General features: G+C 35.7%; 1 protein-coding gene and 1 long non-coding RNA gene across 3 annotated transcripts in view; one reads left to right on the top strand and one right to left on the bottom strand.

Moving 5' to 3' along the window:
* ches1 (checkpoint suppressor 1) overlaps window positions 1–4,740 on the top strand; it is a 73,116-nt gene extending 68,376 nt beyond the window's left edge. The window contains 2 exon segments of one of the 2 annotated variants that reach the window (NM_001122745.2): window positions 808–916; window positions 1,836–4,740. In NM_001122745.2, the coding sequence (NP_001116217.2) occupies window positions 808–916; window positions 1,836–2,310 (584 nt within the window). In that variant the 3' untranslated portion in view covers window positions 2,311–4,740. 2 annotated transcript variants of the gene reach the window in all.
* The window catches only part of LOC147839117 (uncharacterized), a 490,241-nt gene that overhangs the window by 349,925 nt on the left and 119,591 nt on the right, over window positions 1–20,725 (bottom strand). The window lies entirely within an intron of this gene.

Genomic DNA, 20,725 nt, shown 5'->3' with positions numbered 1-20,725 from the left:
TTAATAGCTTTTTCGTGTTTCCTTTGTTGGGTTTTCTCACCATCATTAATTATCCTCTTATCCTATTAGTTCCACACGTTTTGTCTCTCCCCCAACAGCCTCATTAGAATTTTCATTTTTCACATCCCTTTAATTCTCTTCATTGTTCTCTGTGTTTTGAATTGCCTGCTCGTTATATTTAAAGGAGTAGTTCACTCAAAATTGAAGATTCTGTCATCATTTACTCTGCCTTTACTCGTTTCAAACCTGTTTAAGTTTCTATCATCAGTTCAACACAAAATGAGTTATTTTGAAGAAAGCTGGACACCTATAACCATTGACTTGTTAATGGTTACAGGTTCCAGCTTTCTTCAAAATATCTTTCTTTGTGTTCAACAAAAGAAAGAAACATTTTTGGGTGAACTTTGCCTTTAAGACTTCAAATAATTCTTTATCATACTTGTATGTTTCCCCAGAGGATATGAGACACAGTTCATTTTCTTCAGCTAATTTACTACATCCACTCTGTAAACAAAATATGCTTGAAAGCAAACAGTGCTGTCATTGCAGCAGAAGCCCCACAGATGTCTTCTCCTTGAACCTTTGAGGATTTGAGTCTTGTGTTGGACTGGGCATAGGGATGATTCTTTTAAAATAAAAAAATAAAATTTGTCATTATTCACTCATCCTCAACTTAAAAAAACTTTCTTTCTTCAAATATTTTGAAGAATGTGACCAAACAGTCGATTGCAACCATTGACTTTTATAGTGTAAAAAGAAAGGGCTCAGTATTTTGGTGTTGTAACTGCGGTTTTGTTTGTTTTTCAGTTCCACAGAGAGTGATCCAGCACAGCTCACGCGTCACTGCTCAGGGGCTCTTTCCAGTTATCAGACCCCTTCCATTGAGTCCTGCGAGCAAGAGGACCACAGCCGTCAGGTCAGTATATCAAAAAAGTGATCAAACTCTGTGTTAAAGGTAAAGGTAAGCATTTTTAGATGTTAGTATCACTATGATAGTTTTAAGGATATATGCTAGTGTGTATAAGCTAGTGTACTCCACAAACTAAATTCGCATTCAATAGCTATTAACATCCAAAGCTTGCAGTAACTTCAGCCTAAAAGTGATCAGCTGTCACTTCATATTACAGTTTCCTCTCGTCTTCTGACTTATCAAATGCTCTCTAGTATCTGACATGCCCCGCCCCTTTCAAGGTGCTTTCTTATTGGATGTGTTTGAGCTCAAACACTCTCAGTGGCAGAGCTGTGATTAAAACTAAACGCTACTTGCTGTTTTTGAAAAAGGGGAGGAGCTGCTAATGTTTATAATTGGCTCGTTTGAGGTGCACCTCCTCTTGACTGCAATGTAGACAAGAGCAGGCGGCTGCAGTAAGAGGAGGGCTCAAAAAATACATCTGAAGTTGGACACTTCCAGAATCTTTCTGTTTTGCCGTCTGGAAATGTCACCAGTGGTGGAGATCGTGTTTGCGCTTTTTTATCACAGTGTAAATTTTTTGTGTACAGTTGTGTATTTTCTTTCTTTCTTTCTTTCTTTCTTTCTTTCTTTCTTTCTTTCTTTCTTTCTTTCTTATTTATTTATTTATTTATAATAAATATTTGAAGTAAGCAACTGTATACTTATTTGTTTTTTCGAATGGTTTGTAATAATATTTCTGACTAGTTATGTCTCTCATTTGTCTCTTTCTCTTTCAGTCTATCAAGAAAAAAGAGATAAAGTAATCCTGAAAGAGATGACATTATAATAAAAATAATAATAAAACTAAATACATAACTACATTTATTCAGATGATTTGTAATGATGTGTCTGACTAGTTTCCTGTCTCTGTCTGTCCTATTAGATCAGCCCTGGGTGACTTTCTGACACGGGCTAAAAGCAGTCTACACACGGACTCCCCTCCTCCAGCCAGCGACGAGCATCAGGAGGAGCAGGACCACACGTACAGCAGCTCACAAGGGGACGCCGTCTCCTCCTCCTCTTCCTCCTGCTCCATCACTCAGGGCTCCCTCACTGAGGTCAAGCTGGAGCAGAAAGACTTTCCTCTGGACGCCGCATCTCCTCCCACTTCCCAGCCGCCCCAGGTCCGGCGACCGATGTGGACCAAAGGAGACACGCTGCCCCTGAAGAAGAGGCGCGCCGAAAACATCCTGGTCAAAGAAGAGGAGGAGGAAGAGGAGGAGGACGAGGAGATGAAGGAGGCGGCAGGGTCTCTGCTCCACCTGGCCGGCGTCCGCACCGCCGTCAGCAAAAACGCTTTACTGCGCAGAGTTCAGAAGGAGCTGAAAGAGGAGCTGAAAGAGGAAGCCAGCGATTAGCAATGAGCAAAAACATGCGGCCCACAAAAAAAAAAAAAGAAACAAAACGCAGATCTAAATACTTCTGTTCAGGATATCAGGTGAATTCTGTAGTCAGTCGTTGCAATATTGATGAAATCACTGTTGTCCATTTTGTTTGGTTTGATTTGGTGGGCGGAAGATGATATTCATGCTCATGTTGATTTGTGTGAGTGTGTGTGAGTGAGGGAGAGAGTGTGTGAGTGTGTGAAGAGGGATAAAAGCCATAGTAAATTTGGATCATTTGAGTGAAAAGTGTTTTTTAGTTTTCTGATTGTTTGTTTTTTAATTCATCAAGTCTAAAAAAAATTTAAGGCAAGATACTGCATGAACTATAACAAATTATTTTTAAACTTTAAGGCAGCAATGATTTTTTACAGTGTGGAAGGGTATTACTAGCAAATGTATTATTAAACCATGAAAGTAATGACAGTATATGTTGTGTAAAAACAAAAAAAGTCAATCATGTTTCTTACCGAATCTTTTCAGGTAATTCAAGCTGTTTAAGTAGTTTAAAGGTGCTGTATGTAAGTTTTTGACTCTTCTAAATCATAAAAATACCATATAATAATTGCAGATATTTAGAAACATGCTAAGTGAACATTCTTGTTTGTCTGGAAAACAATGCTGAAGTCAGATATTCTGCTTTGAAGATGTTAGTCACGTGCCAGAAAGTCTGTCTTTGTTTTGATCTCTTTAACCCGCCCACTGCTTGTTAGCCAATTATATTTCAGCACACTGGGTTGCCTTTGTGGAAAACCACACATGTGATTTATTCAGTCAGGAAGGGTCGCAAAGCATGCGTTCATGACTGAAATGCTACCTCCGGTGGATAGTAGTACACTCCAAAAGGAGACACGGGTTCAGAGTTCCTCATGAGGTGGTTATTAATTAGCAAAAATTATATATATCTGACGTGCACAGCTTTCATATGGGTAGATGTGCTGAAAAATGTGTGCTTTCAGTGGTGTGGTGTGGATGGAGAGTTGTTCAGAAACGCTGGGTGAAATGCCAGTATGGACGCGGATCATTTTTATTCTAAAACGCTGTTTTAAAACTGAAACGTATAGTTGTAAATCGAGCCTAAAATACAAATTTCAGGTGTTGGTTTGGACGAAAACTCATTTTAGCATGGAAAATTTTTTCTGTCACGTGTCATTGCTTTTAGTTAGAAAAGGGTTTAAATCAGCCTTTAGGCTTAATAGTCAGGCACAGGCACGTCAATCTGGCAGCCTGTGCTTGCGTAGATTCGTCAGAATGTGTTTTGATCCAGGAGTGCATTACCTTGTACAACCACTGGGTGTCAAACTTGCATACTGCACCTTTAAAGTAATTAAAGCTAAATCGACTCATACGGCTAATTCAGAATAAAAAATTAAGACCACCTGTAATTTTATAAAATACTGTAAATTTGATCATTTTGGGGCTCTATTTCAAGTCTATTGGAAAGAAACATCCAACATAGACTTCTAAGTGTTTATTTTGTCGCACTTTATCAATTATGTGTCCATATATTTTAATTAATACACATTTTTATTGTATTTAAAGGATGTTATCTCAAATAAAATATCTGTACACATAAATTCATAAAGTTCTAAATATTATGTCTGATTATACAAAACATTTTATTGCACAATAAAATAAACAAATTAAACAAATAAATGGAAAAATCTCAACGTTTGCAATATTTTCTGAATTATAACATGATTATAATAGATTCCACATATTCCCTCTGTTAAATCCTTAATAAGACTTTAATATCCAAAAAAAAATACCTAAAAAATATTAAAACTGACTTCATTTAATGTTCTGATTTTTATTGTAGAAGCTTAATGTCTTAATGTAATTGGTCAACTGGAAAAGCATGGAGATAAACATTGGCTCTTTATTTACCCTATTCACCTGCAGTGTCTTGCCTTAAAGGATTTAATTAAGTTGTAGCAGTCCTTCTAGTTCACATCAGAAAATGGAACAGAGAGATTTTTATATGCTGCTCTCAAGTGTGCCAAAGATGAAACCTGTTGATGAAGGTGCAGCTAATTCATGCACACTTAGTAAAAGACCAATAATAGTTTTTAAAACAGTAGTGATATCGACCTATATTACAAAAACCATCAGATGATTATGTGGGTCAATGACATGATGCTTGTTTTTCTTGGTCCAGATCTATAGATTTATTGAAGAATAGATTAAAATGAAGTGAATACAAATTAAGTAATTAAGTCTTAAATCTCTCAATGAAACACATTATTGTGGAGGAAATATGTTCATTTTACAAGTCCCCTAGAGTTAAACAGTTGAGTTTTACCATTTTTTTTTAATACATTCAGCCGATTTCCCAGTTCTGATGGGAGCACTTGTAGCTTAGTTTAGCATAAATCATTGAATCAGATTAGACCATTAGCATGTCCTTGGAAAAAAAAATATAAAAAAAAGTAATTTGTTAATTTCTCCTGTTTAAAGTTCGACTCTTCTGTAGTTATATTGTGTATTATGATTGGTGGAAAATAAAAAGTTACTATTTTCTAGGTCGATATGCTAATGCTTATGGTCTAATTTGATTCAATGATTTATGCTAAGCTAAACATCAACTAAATTGATAAAAAAAGTATTCCTTTAAGGCCACAATGCGGTAATCAATACAGTGTGTACAGAACTGACCTTAGCCTTTGACATCATCGCAATTACAGCAATATCATGTAGTCCTACACATTTGGAATTTTATTGATTATTATTTTTCTATTATACCAAAGTTATATAGCAACAACAAATGGTTGCTGTTTTTTATTTATTATTATTATTATTATTATTATTATTATTATTCTTTAGCTAAACTTCCGCAAACACTAGTGTCATGTTTTATTTAACAACTTAAACTCCTGACGGGAGTAGTCGAACAGCCATTCAGAGTGCTCTCTCTTTCACCGATGGCTGATTATACATGTTGAATCTTGCAATGGGTAATATTTAAATTAAGTTGAACAGTCAAACTATGTAAAAAAGTATATCAAATTCAACTTCACCAAATCTATATGTAACCAGGAGAGTAAACCTTGAGAGAATTTTTTGATTCAAGCTACTAGCAACATGATTAAGTGCAGCGTTGGGGGTAACGTTGCATAATAATATTACATTTCTAAGTAACGAGTAAAGTAACAAAGTAGTTTAAAAAATAAAATAATAATATTTGAGTTACTTTTTTAAAAAATGTAACTCGAGTTATTTTTTAGATTAATTTATTCCCATTAAATTACACATTAGTTAATCACATTGGATCCCCGCAGGAACAGACGATAACAAAGATGGCAGAACCTTACATTTCTGGGATGGAAGTAATCTCATTATTTTGAACTCATGGAAGTAAAGGGGATTATAGTCTCAATGGACAATGATTTTACTGAACTAATATGACAAAAATACAAAAGTGCCAAACATATTGCTTTGCGCTTTCATTAATCTGTATATACGGCATGTATAGTGTTAGGAAGTTCTCAGAAGGTAACATTATTCTATTTTTTTTATTATTATTCTGTGATTTTTAAAAGTAAATTAAGTTGTAGGTTATACAGTGTGTCTTTAAGTGAAGAGTTCCTTTATTAAAACAAGAAAAATACCAGGCAGATATGAAAACTCAAAACAACATTACTTTCTAAAAAAGTAACTAATGGCCCGTTTCCACTGAGTAGTATGATATGGGTTGGTATGGGTCACCTTTTTCATGCGTTTCTATTGCCAAAAGGGTACCAATGTTTTTAGGTGGCTGAAAAAATAATTTGCTTCTTAGTATTTTCAGGCTTCTCCTTTGTTTTTTCGTGCATCAGTGTCACGTTTGTCTATTTCTGAAAGGATCAGATGTCAGAAGCACTTTAATAACAACACGCATGTTATTATCATCAGCTCAAGAACTTTGTTTCTTAGACGCACACGCAAGCTCTCGACAAAGTTAAACCGCTCACACTTTAGACGACTTTGTAAACTACTACAGGGCACAGGGTAGATCCTGCTCTTCTTCTTGGCTTTGTGGCTGTTCATCAAGATGACGACAAAGTTTGTTTGAGCTCGGGTCGACCATTGCTCGTTATTATATTTTTATATAGTATTACGATGTAATGTTTTGACTGTGTATTTAAAAATGGCGCTTCCTTTGTCTTTATCCTCCTGGCTTATGGACTAGCTAGTGACTTCTCTCTGTAAACCAGTAGCATTCAGCTGTATATCTTGCTCTGCCTTTTGTTACCCGTTTGTTATGCTAGGTACCCTTTCGAAAGGGTACCCAAAATGTGATACGGTTAGCTTTTTGACAGTGGTAATGGCCATAAAAGTGCACCGAACTGTACCGTACCGTACTACTCAGTGGAAACGGGCCTTAAGTAGGCCCACACGGAATCTGCGTGTGCAGAATTCTGCAGATTTTATGCACATTTTTAGCCTATCATTAATTCAGTTTATTTACTTGAGAAAATGTGTGTAAATCTATATTTATTCAGTTTTTTAAATAATTACAATAATATTATTGACTTATGAAAATGTTCATCTGATTTATGTACAATGCAGTTGGACTTTGTACGGTATTATTTTCTGTATTTTAGCAGAGATATTATATGAGATTTTTGCTTAGTTTATTAAATAAAGTGAATCTAATTGGATTTGCATCTTAAAAATTAAATAAAAGTTGAAAAGGTATTATTTTTAATTTCACATATTAATGTTTTAGTTATATTACTGCCAAAATAATTCCACAGAAATCCGCAGATTTTTATAGAAATTCTCAGAAGAAATAGCAAAAAATGTCCGCAGATGACCCTAGCCATAAGTAACGCGATTACTCTTTTGATTGGTAACGCAACGTTACAATGGATTACTTTTTCAAAGTAACTTCCCCTACACTGATGAAATGTATATATTTTGTGCAACCACTTGGTCTAAAACTGGATAAATGTCACTTTTTAGCATATAAAGAAACACAAATGTACATTTCTACTATAGATCTCTACCGTGGACACTCGTATCCATGTCATCGACCCATTTATGTACTAAAGCAGCAGATGTTTGTATAAAACGGCCTGTGTCCAGTGGATGGTCAAATGCAATATGCCAATTCTCTCTTAAATGCCTGCCGTTAAAACATTTCTGATGTTGATTGTTAATTTAAAGCACACTAAAAACAAATCCTCAACGAAGCAATGTGTCCGAAATGCCTATTGTGTTGCCAAAATGTTGGTATTTTTGAAATTAATCATTTGTTTTGTTTTTGTTTTTAAATATTCATCACAATCCAAGCAATTTGTCCTGTCAGGATAACACTGTAAAAAGTTATTCCCACCGAAGGCAGATTTTGCCTGTTTTTCATTTCTTTTCTTTCAGTTTTATTTGCATGGGTGCTTGTACATAAGAAAGAAGTATTTTCTTTTCTAAACGAAAGATCATGTAAGATAGATATTTAGCATGAGGCATGGCTTATTTTCCTACGAGAAAACAGAGAGAAGCGTCTCTTAAGGTTTCTTTCTTTACTCGTTTTTGTTTTTTTAAACTGTATCTCTCTTCTGCGGCAGACAACTCTTCCAAAGGAGGAGACTTTGAGAAAACCCATTAATGATGAACTGATCTGCCTTGTATTGAATATCAGGTGAAACTGATTTTGCCTTTTTTTCGTGGTCCTCGGTTTGGTGGTCCTTTTATTTCCAATTCATCGATGTACGTGTTGAGCTGTTGTTAATAATCAGTGTTGGATGAATTCTCACTCTGTACACCCTTTAAGGTTGTGCCTGTCTTTTTTTTTTTTAGTTCATGTGCTTGGGCGTCCGTTTTGTTTATTTGTAATGGTTCGATACTCCATCATTTCCTGTTGAAAAACTGCAGCTTTGATATCATAAATTGTACTGAAATAGTTTGACAAGGAATTAGAATTGGCTTTGGGAGAACCCTTTATCTGCTTGTTAAGTCTTGACGCGTTCAAAGCTGTTTCCAGGTCCAAACATCAATATCGACCACTGTTGTGTTTATCGTTAGCATAAAAGCTAGAGTTTTAAAGGGATCGTTCACTCAAAAATGAACATTTCCACACCATTTAAGCAGTTCTAAACTTCGGTTGAAAACAAAATAAAATGTTCTGTAGAATGTTTGAGATACATAGCCATTTACATCCATCGTAGGAACAACAACAACAAAAATACTTTACGTGTTTTTTTTTCCCTACCAATATTCTTCAGTATATCATGCTTTGTGTTCAACAGAAGAAAGAAATCCACTTGAATGCAAGTAATATATTCATTTTTGGGTGAACTGTTTCTTAAAAATCAATTTTAGCCACATATTTCTGACAATCTGAGATTCTGATATGGAGAGAAGGGTTAGACTGTTGTTTGTTTTTGCCATGTTTCTTTATTTCAAATGCCCCACAGCTATATACATTCAATAGTTAGAAATGGAGGTATACAGCTGTCACTGGGGTGGTTAACATTTGTACCTTAAGGTACCTTTGGTACCTAAACTTTTCAAGAGATGGATCAGGGTGGGGCCAAGTAGGAGCGCTCAATCTTATCCCGCAGGCTCTGCAAGGGTTGAGGAAATTCCAGATTGAACCAAAAACAAAACGATTACAATTGGCTTAAGATTAGCAAGGAAAATTTGGCAAATGCATCAACCAGCAGAACCTGGGAATTTAAAAAATAAAATTAATTTTATTAGTTTTTTAGGTACTGATATTGTACCTTTTGGCTCCTAATATGGACCCTTAAGGTAAAAGGTACCATCCAAGTGATTGATTTTGTACCTTTATTTCTGAGAGTGTCGATTAAAAGTCATAATTAATGTAGACTCTGACTTGCTAGGGCTGGAAAGTCCTAATTCGGAGTTTTGGTCTCATATTTTTGATGTTTATATTCCTGCATTTGCATGTTTATAGGCTTTCTCTGCAATTCTGGGATTATTTCTAACATGTCATCTAAAAAATTAGTTAAATGTAAAGATGCATTTCTGGATGAAAAATATCTGAATTGCTCTGTTATGTAAAATATTGAGACATTCATTCATTTTCCTTCGGCTTAATCCCTGATTTTAACAGACATAAATGCACAATTCAGACTTTTTTTTCCCCAGAATTGCAGGTTAAACCTCAATTTCCAAATCATAAAGCCCTGGTGTTATCTCTGAATTGCAAAGAAATGCAATTTTTTGCCTTCAAGTAAGAGTTAACTCTAATTTTCAAGAAAAAAAAAATCTATTTAACATTTAATTAATAACAAACGGCATCCTCCTTATATTTAATTGATTTTTTTTTCTCAAAATGACCATAAGAAAGCAACTGGGCTTTAAAAACCATTTTAATAAAGTGTTTGGACATGAAAACAGACATGTGACGTCACTTAAAAAGTGGATTAATGCGATACTTCGCGATTGACCTCGGCTGGTCTGTATTTATTTTATATTGTATGTTAAAGTACCCCTCTTTGCTTCCACCGCTCATGAACTCGAACTTCATCTGTGAACGTGAATGTCCTCTTAATGTTGTCATCTGTCAGTGCCGTACATGTATTTGTAAAGCAGCACCATCATGATGTTTACACTCGCCTTCCGCTTTACATAACGCGTCCTGAATGTTATGAGTATGTAGAGGAAATGGCATTTTCCAGTCCTTTAAAACTGTGTTTCTCAACCACGTTTCTGGAGAACCAACAAGCAATGCATGTTTTGCATGTCTCCTTTGTCTGTCACACTTATTACAGGCCTTTCTATCTCTGCTAATGAGCTGATGATCTGAATCAGGTGTATTTAGTTAAGGAGACATGAAAAATGTGCAGAGCTGGTGGTCCTTCAGCAACATGGCTGAGAAACACTGCTTTAAAACACTCCAGCTCGATCTTTCAGCACTTTTTAAAGGGGTAAAACAGAACTATTTGTTCTCTTCAGGTGGATAGCGATGAAGCGGCACTGTTAATTTTAGGACAGCATAAGATAACAGACGTACTGGCCAGATTTGATTTCATTTGCATTTGGACCATAAACTGCTGCTATGGTATTGCTTTCATTTAACGTCAGTCCCATGAAATGTCATTTGTTTTGAGTACCAAAACCGCGATTTGTTTCAAACTGATTTAATGGCTTTCATTCAAATCCATTTAAGACAAAAGGGGGAGAAAAATATGCATGAATTATTTATTGGAGAACTCTCACTGCCTCTGAAATTGTATGTGAAATAATATAAGGGTTTTGTCGATGTTGTTGGTGTTGTTTTGTTTCTTTTTTTTCTTTTGCCAACTATGTTTTCGTCCTTGTAAGTCACTTGTGGTCTGGTAGGCTTTTTTTTTTTTACAGCACAATGATGATGATGATGATGATGATGAATTATGTATTTGACCAGGTCTATTTTCAATACACTCAGATGCCAATGCTGTACGAGTATAAAGCTGTCTATTTCCTTGGTGTGCAATTATTGTTGCCAAAGAACAATATCAAACTATTTCATCAATACGTGTAAATAACCACATCGTCTTTATGACAATAAATGTCACATCATGTTGTTACTTTTCCACATATTTCTCCTGAAACTTAAAATAACATTTATGTAATGTATTGTCTTCCAGTTGCAATAATAAAAAATATCAGAGTTTTAAATGACAAGTTGTTTTTCTTTATCTTTATATTATATTATATTATATTATATTATATTATGTTATGTTATGTTATGTTATATTATATTATATTATATTATATTATATTATATTATATTATATTATATTATATTATATTGTATTGGATGGTATTGTATTATATTATATTATATCGTGTTATATTATATTATATTATTATATCACCTCACAGCAAGAAGGTCACTGGTTCGAGCCTCGCCTGGGTCCGTTGGCGTTTCAGTGTGGAGTTTGCATATTCTCCCCAAGTTCGCGTGGGTTTTCTCTGGGTGCTCCGGCTTCCCCCACAAGTCCAAAGACATGGTATAGGTGAATTGGGTAAGCTAAATTGTCTGTAGTGTGTGTGTGTGAATCATACCTGTCAACCCTCCTGTTTTTCCTGGGATTCTCCCTTATTTTACAGTTCTATTCCGCTATCATCCTGTAAAGGTATTTCTGCCGTATTTTCAGTTTTCTCTGAAGGGTGGCACGTGAACATTAAAGAGCCTATCCTCCCTATACGCAATCCATGCCGCCAAACCACCAGGGACTGCTCTTTGCTTTTAAATGTCTGTTCTGTGCTTTCGCTTTGTTTAGGCATGTAAACACTTTAAAGTAAATATAAAAATGGCGGGATTCCCTTTTTTATAAAAGGGGCTGTCTCTCCTTCATATGCAATCCTCAAAACAGTCATATAGCGGTGCGTGACTGTCAGCTGACGCGCTCCATAGTGAAAAATAGATGCTGTTTCCTGAATGGATTCTGTACTCATGATTTAAAGAGGAGCAAAAGTCTAGGTTTTAGGTGTGTGATTAAACAGATATACACATAACTAATAATAATAATATCTAAAAAAGTCGATCTTGGTGGGGGTTCTTTTCAAACACAACTAATTTTGTCCTAAAAGAGCATAGAAAGTTAGGAAAGCAGTCGAATGCTTTCATTATAACGTTAGATGTGTGCATTTTTAAAGTGACACCTCTGTTATTTAATCAAACGGAAAAAAAAATCTAAATAAATGATTCATTCATTGCTCTTTGATCAGAATGTGTGAGTTATACAGTGAAGAAACGGCTGAGATTTGATAGCTTGATTTTATTTCATTATAATAGCTATTAATTTTAATAAGCTGAACTGTTTGCTTATTTATTTGCTGCTAACGTCTACTATTTATTTTTCTTTTGTAAATAATAATAATAATGAAACCTAACCATTTAACTGTTCATTTACAAAGAAACATTTCCAAATTAGCATATTTAATAATTTGGGGATTTTTTAAAGGGGGTGGGGTTGGGATAACCCCTTATTATGGTGGGCATATCCCTTATTTTCACATCCTAATGCTGACAGGCATGGTGTCAATTGGAGGGTATGGGTGTTTTCCAGAGACGGGTTGCAGCTGGAAGGGCATCCGCTGAATAAGTTGGCAGTTCATTCTGCTGTGGCAACCCTGGATTTGATGGGGGGACTATTGACCTTATTCTAAAATGCGGAAGTGCGCCTGTTTTCGCGATTGTTCAACACAATTTCACGGCAATTTGTAACTTTTTGATTTAGTGGCTAATTCGTATGAATTCATACGATCTAATTCGTACAATTTAGTATGATTTATTCATCCCCCAATGATGATTGGGGTTAGGGGTGGGGTTAGGTGCCACGCCTCCTTTTTAAATTGTACAATTTCGTACGACTGAACTCGTACAAATTCATACGAATTAGCCACAAAACTGGCAAAACGTAAAATACTTATGCTTTCTTGTGAGATCAGGCTGGATTGTTTTAGAACTTCCGATTCAGTCGCCTATGGGAGAAATGACTAGGAATAATAAATGGCAGAAAACGGTCAAACTATTTGCTCTACAAACAAATGTTTGCATGAATATTTAGACCAAGTAGAATAATATAATAAGAAAATGTCCGTTCGCAACATCAAACAGCGAAACGAGCAGTTTTTAATTTCTAAAAATGAATGGAAGTGAATGAGACCGGAAGTCTCGAGCCAAAAAGATTCAAATAGCTGCGCTGCTCGTCGGCGAAGAATAAGATGAATAGGCTGAATAGAGAATGAATGAATGAATCACTACTTTTCATTCAGTGTTTGTACTTTCAGTTGTAATTATCAAAAGATTTGTTTATGTTTTAGATTTATATTATACTATAATCAGGTTTCATTGTTATTATTTTTATTTGTTCAGTAAGAAGCATTGTGTGTGTTTGTGTGATACTGCGGTTGTGTCTGGTTATCTCAGGTTTAAGGTGATTACACTGGTTTAGGTGAGGCTAATGACGCTTGTGCTGCTGGAGCTTTATTCATAATTAAAGGCCATACAGACTCAATCAGCAGCAGCTCCTCTGCTCACTGGAGTCGCCTCTCTGTTGCTATGCAACCCCACCAGCCATAAGCAAATCTGTGCTTGATACATTTCATGAGGCTTCATGTTGAGTCTTCACCAGTAAATCAGGGTTTCATACCTTTAACACCTTTGCCTTTTCATGCTTAATGAAAAACTAGAGCACAGAAGGAATAGTTCATCGAAAGAGTGTTACATTTTTTGATTGAAGGCATCCTGTTAATGCTTTTTACACATACAGCTTCCTTCAGCATCTAATGCTGCTGTTTAAGTAGTAAAAGATGTGCAAAGGTACTCCACTGAGTTGTTCTATACATCACTAAACACTATGGGCCCTATCATACACCCGCAGTGTGGCGCAAGACGCGGCGCAGTAGTCTTTTGGTAGTTTCAGCTTGGCGCAAGAGTCGTTTTGACAGCCTGATCTCACGAGAAAACGTAAGTATTTTATGTTTTGCCAGTTTAGTGGCTAATTCGTACGATTTCAGTCGTACGAAATGATACGATTTTAAAAAGGAGGCGTGGCACCTGACCCCACCCCTAATCCCAACCGTCATTGGGGTAAAAGCAAATCGTACTAAATTGTACGAATTAGATCATACAAATTCATACGAATTAGCCACTAAATGAAAAAGTTACAAATTGCTGTGAGATTGTGTTGGTTTTGAGGCGTTGCGCTACGCTGTTTAAATAGCAAATGCATTAGCGCTCATTTGTGCGCCCATAGGCGTTCTGGTCTAAAAAGGAAGGCGTTCTGAGGTGGACCGCTGGCGCGTTGCTATTTTGAGAAACTATAATAGATTTTTCATTAGACCAAAACTAACCCGGTCTAAACTCCGGCGCAGAGTTGCGCCTCGCTTACACACTGCTTAATACGCATAAGAGAGCAATAGGCAAATATCTTTACATATAAAAAAAATGTAATATTAAAGATATATATAGGATATAATAAGTATGATATAGAACATAAATATAAAGGATTAAAATATTATAAAACATATTTTTTTCTAGCCTACATAAATATGAAAAATCACTGCTTTTATGTCTTCTTCATCTCGGGAGGCTTTTTCAGTTCATTCATAACAATTTGCTTTTGTATAATGTTATTATTATTAGCAGTATTATTTAATATATCCATATGTATATTTGTTTTATTAAAAACAAGCTTAGATTTGCCCACCTGTCAGGTTTTAGACCATATGGGGCATGGCAGGTGTATTTGGAAATAACTCAGTATTTTGAACACACTTGGTCATTATTGTTTATTTATTTGTTTGCTAGAAATTAGAACTGAATTTAGAAATAGTTTTGAAGCAAATCTTTGCGCTTAACAAACAAAATTAATTATTTATAGGCCAATTGATGTCTGTGCGTAAAGGTTTCCCTATCCAAGAGCGAATGTGAAAGTAGATCATTTATTTCTCATTCTCACGCAGTAGATGCTCTGTTTAACAGTTTTCTGTTAAAAACTGTTAACTGTTAACTGTTTGCTTGTGAAATGCTCTTTTTTTCCACTTAGACTTACTTTGCGTCCTGTAAATAGTGAATGCGCTCTTGGCGCGACGCAGCTGGGTCTTAAAGGGAATGGGAGATGAGACTCTAATTGGTTTATTTTTAAAAACACACCTAGAACTCATTAAGAAAATAAACTCAACCCTTTTAGACCATGCACCGCGGCGCAAAGTGCATTTTCCCATCCGTAAATTAGCAAAAATGCGTTCTGACACGCCCTGAAAGCGTTTGCGCCCTGCGATTTGCGCTCTGCGTTAAAATAGAGCCCTATTTCTGAACTCTCTCAAATGCTTGCTCTTTGACCAAACATTGATTAACGAACAGTTTAAAGAGCCCCTATTATGGGTTTTTGAAAATGAGCTTCCATGCAGTGTGTATCACAGCCAAGTGAATGGAAACATCCAGCTGAGGTTTAAATCTGAAAGTCCATCGTGTTTAAAACTATTGATTTTTTAGCGTAATAGTTGACTCAGAGTCGAATAAATGAATCAAGTTGGGTTCAGATCTTTTGTTTGATCGCATCGACGTCGATACAGTACATCAACAAATATGTACTTCCAGTTCCGGTAAAATGCAATAATATCTGGATGCAGCCTCACTGCATCACTCACTGATGCAATGTCAGACACAATGCACTTAAATGGAGCGAGTGATGTCACTGTGAGGGGTAGGGTTAGGGGTGGGGTTTGGTGAGCCCATTGAAAAGCATTGGATGCATCCAGAACCCTCTCGTAAAATGTGAACGCGCTTTCACTTCAGAGACTAGCGGAGCGCAGGTGATCACAGCACTGATCATGACGTGAAGATGACGATCACTGACAGATGGAGATTCAGCTGTGGGGAATAAAGGGTTAAAGTTCAATTTCACAACAACACCACAGAATAGCCAACCTAGTGCTGTGTTTGTTCCTTTCTATTTTCTGGTGATTGATACAATAACCTACTCTGCTATATCTGTCATCAGTCCAATCAGCGCAGAATAATTTTGCGCTAAGGAGGGGTTTGGAAACAAATGAATTGCTGAACGATTCATATGGGAGTCGCTGGGATAACTAGGTAAAAATAAATGCATATTATAAGACAATGAAAGTGTTTTTTTTTTACCTTGCACGCATGTCTGACTGTTGTTGCAGACCCCAAAACCAAATTATGACCTTTTTTAAATGCAAAAAGGGGCTCTAACACTTACATTAGGTGTCATCTGACAGCCATCTTTATGTGCACACGTTTTTTATCCGTGTGCTCAAAACTATAAAAATCAAGAGTGTAAACTTATAAGTCAGATGTTTGTTTTTTTTGTTATTGAGGCACAAACTGTAAAGGCTACACTCCTCTTCTAGAAACGGGGTGATGACTGAACAGGGGAACTCCCATTGGGTTCCACCCAAAAAGGCAACATAGGCTCATTCTGGAAATTGTAGCCCCATATACATTTCTGGAGACTGTGAATTGTGTAGCCAGAAGTATGGTTGCATTTTGTCTTTAAAACGAACACTACGGAGCGGTATGATGCTGTTCCTTTTCGTACTGGTAGCTGACTGCTTACCTCCGTATGGACGGCTTTTCCGCTGTTAATAGTTTGTCCAGTGCCTTGCAGCTTACATCAGCAGACTTGAGATGCAGAGAGAAGTTGACCGCGGCGATCAAGTTTAAGCCCAGCAAAAAACGGTTCCAGAAAGCAGGTAAAGACAAAAACAAAAGCCAAAAAAATAAAATAAAAATGTTAATAACAGGGTGAATGTGGCCAAATCTGACAACGTGGTAAAAAACAGGAGCCTGTTCCATAAACCAAGCTTACAGAAAAAGCTATTTGTCATATACAGTTGAAGGCAGAATTATTAGCCCCATTGAATTTCTTTTTCTTTTTCAAATATTTTCTAAATGATGTTTAACAGAGCAAGGAATTTTTTTGTGTCTAAAAATATTATTTTCTTTTAGAGAAATAATATTTGTTTTATTTTGGCAAGAATAAAAGCAGTTTTTAATTTTTTTAAAATACATTTTAAGGTCAAAATTATTAGCCCCTTTAAGCTACATTTTTTTGATAATTTACAGAACAAACTATTGATACACAATAACTTGCCTATTACCCTAACCTGCCTAGTTCACCTAATTAACCTAGTTAAGCCTTTAAATGTCACTTTAAGCTGTATAGAAGTGTCTTGAAAAATATCTAGTATTATCAAAATAAATAATATCAAGTAAATAATATCAAATATTATTATTATTATCAAATATTATTTACTGTCATCATGGCAAAAGATAAAATAAATCAGTAATTAGAAATGAGTTATTAAAACTATCATGTTTAGAAATGTGCTGGAAAATATTCTCTTCGTTAAACACAAATTGAGGAAACAAATAAACAGGGGGCACTAATAATTCAGAGGGTACTAATAACTAATAACTGTATGTATGTTTATGTATTGTATAAAGTAGTCAACATTTAAAGTAGTTCAAAAGTAGTTTATGTATTGAAGACGTCTGAAATTTTCTTCCAAAATAAGCATTTTTATCAGGCTCCTGTTTGTAGGTTCAGTACTATCACTTTTGTGACAAGGAATCAGTCATGTTATGGTCTTTAAAGTGAAATAACTCAACATAAACAAAAGAGGCTGAGAAAAATTTCCATAGAAATATCAGACGGCACGGAGGTTTCAAATGTTGACTACTAAATACATACAGGAAAGCTTCTTAGCACCAAACATGACATGAAGATTCAATTTAATTGGTGATATCTAAAACTTCATTCATTCATTTTCTTGTCGCCTTAGTTTTTACGCAGCGGATGCCCTTCCAGCCGCAACCCATCTCTGGGAAACATCCACACACTCATTTATACACACACTCATATACGGACAATTTAGCCTACCCAATTTATCTGTACCACATGTCCTTGGACTGTAGGGGAAACTGGAGCACCCGAAGGAAACCCACGCAAACCCAGGGAGAACATGCAAACTCCACACAGAAATGCCAACTGAGCCGAGCCGAGGTTCAAAACAGCGACCTTCTTGCTGTGAGGCGACAGTACTACCCTATCTAAAACTTTAAATAGGTAAAAATATTCACAAATATGTATTATAAGCCTCTATGAATCATCTAAAAGCAAATTCCATTGTGGCATAAATGCATTTACACAGCTTTTTAAAATGCCTAAACTGTCTCCTATACTAAAATGGCTGAGGTAGGTGAAAGATGGCATCATTTAATCTGACTTTATTGCTGCATTGCGTCAATACACTGAATTCTGATCAGACACAGGATTCTTTAAAGGGACAGAGTAAAGGTCCGTCAGCATTTATTTACTTTTGCAAACCTACAGTTTTGCAGAGTGTCTTTCGTCTGTTAAACATAAAAGAAGATATTTTGAAGAATGTTGGAAACTAGTACAAACAAGCCAATGACTTTCATTCATTCATTAGTTATGCTTTATTAATCAGGGGTCGCCAGAGTGGAATGAACCACTAACTTATCCAGCATATGTTTTACACAGCAGATGCCCTTCCAACCCAGTACTGGAAAACACACATACACACTCATTCACACCCATATACGGCCAGTTGTAGTTTATTTAATTAACCAGCGCATGTTTTTGGGCTGTAGGGGGAAACTGGAGAATTCGGAGGAAACCTACACCAACACAGGCAGAACATGCAAACTCCACACAGAAATGCCAACTGACCCAGCTAATCAATCAAAATATATCAAAATATATTCTTTTGTGCTCAACAGCAAGGGACAATCATTCATGTTTGTGTGAGAGGGTGAGTACATGTTTTCCTTTTTGGTTGAATCTAAATAACACATAAAATCATGTCTAGCCGACTGTAGTACAACTTTCAGGTTACACTGTAAAAATATTATATGATCAATTAGTCATGACAACATATGCTTTTTGTTCATTATAACTTATTAAACTAAGATAATCACACTGTAAAAAGTGATTAGTTACTTAAAGCAAGCAAACCAATTGCCTTAAAAGCAACAAGTTGACTTTACAAAAATAATGTAAGTAAACCCATTGTAACTTGGACCTGTTAAATTGACTTAATTCTTTAATTATGCTAATTGTATTCACTTTTTTAAATAATAGTAAACTAATCACTTTTTTTTCCAATACATCTTTATTTTATTTGTTTTATCCCCCAGCCTTTCTATTTCTAGCAAAATGACATACGGTACGTAAAATAAATCTGCTCTTCAGACAGTGTTTCTTCTAAATTGTAGATTTTATAGACTTAATGAAGCACCAAATTTGTTTTGTAAAAATTACAGTAATTATTTGAAAACAGACGTGCTAAAATAGTCTGACTCTGTAAAAAAGGATTAGTTGACACACACACACACAAAAAAAATACAAGTACAATTAGCATAATTATACAAAATTAGGTCAACTTTACAGTTCCAGGTAATGGGTTTACTTTATTTTTGTAAAGTCAACGTGTTGCTTTTAAGGCAATTGGTTTACTCGCTTTAAGTAGCTAATCACTTTTTACAGTGCAAGTTCTAACTTAATACTTAATTTTATAGGTCATGCGCGTTGTTTTAAGTCAGTTTAACATAATACAAGTTCAATGGACCTCCTACAGTTAATTAGATTTTTACAGTGTAGGTGGTAAAACTAATTCTGTTCCCTTATTTAAACTATATGAAATGATTTACATCGAAAACGCTGACACTGCTGGTGTATGCCATTTGAAATGAGTAGCGAAAATAAAGTGGAATTTAAAACAAATGCATAAGAATGTCTCGAATGAATCTGACTTGGACGCCAGTGATTGTTTGTGGAGTGGTAAACACTGGCCTCGTGCGGCCGAAATTGTAATAAAGTCTGTATACATTCTGGAGGTGGATTATAAGACTTACCTCTTTATTGCTTTAATTGTTTTATTCACTCATCTTACAGAAAGAAAATACTAGAACTAGAAGCATTCACAAATTTGATGTTTTCTCTAAAGTGTTGTCTGAACAGATTCGTTTTTAAAACATCAAAGTTGACGCTTTGTTTATAGCCTTAAAAAGCTATATTAGACCATACACTCACAATGTTTTAACTTTACAAGATAAGAACTCGAAATTTGCTGACATGACTTTCTAATAATAAAATGTACCATTTTAAAATAATACATTAAATAATAATAATAATCATTAAATAATAATAATACACAAATAATACATTTTTATTCTGAGCAACTGACATTTAAAAACATAAAAACCAGAGCTATATAGGCTAGGCAACATGACTTATACAGTGCGAATTACAGAGGGGTTTGGGGCGGTCTGACCCCCCTAATCAACACTCTATATATATATAGGGCGAGGCAGCGGCGCAGTAGGTAGTGCTGTCGCCTCACAGCAAGAAGGTTGCTGAGTCACTGGTTCGAACCTCGGCTCAGTTGGTGTTTCTGTGTGGAGTTTGCATGTTCTCCCTGCCTTCGCGTGGGTTTTCATCCGGGTGCTCCGGTTTCCCTGGCCCAAAGACAGTGGTACAGGTGAATTGGGTAGGCTAAATTGTCCATAGTGTACGAGTGTCTGTGTGTGTGGATGTTTCACAGAGATGGGTTGCGGCTGGATGGGCATCCGCTGCGTAAAAACTTGCTGGATAAGTTGGCGGTTCATACCGCTGTGGCGACCACGGATTAATAAAGGGACTAAGCCGACAAGAAAATGAATTAATAAATAAATAAATAAATATATATATATATATATATATATATAGAGAGATAGAGAGAGAGAGAGAGAGAGAGAGAGAGAGAGAGAGAGAGAGAGAGAGAGAGAGAGAGAGAGAGAGAGAGAGAGAGAGAGAGAGAGAGAGAGAGAGAGAGAGAGAGAGAGAGAGAGATTTTATTTATTTTTTTCTGGAGAAAGTTTTGTTTGTTTTATTTTGGCTAGAATAAAAACGTTTTT

Source organism: Danio rerio, chromosome 20 (genome assembly GCF_052040795.2).
Source record: "Danio rerio strain M-AB ecotype USA chromosome 20, GRCz13ab, whole genome shotgun sequence".
NCBI lineage: Eukaryota > Metazoa > Chordata > Actinopteri > Cypriniformes > Danionidae > Danio > Danio rerio.
Note: the sequence above shows the minus strand (reverse complement) of the source record. Positions and strands in the feature narration are given on the sequence as shown.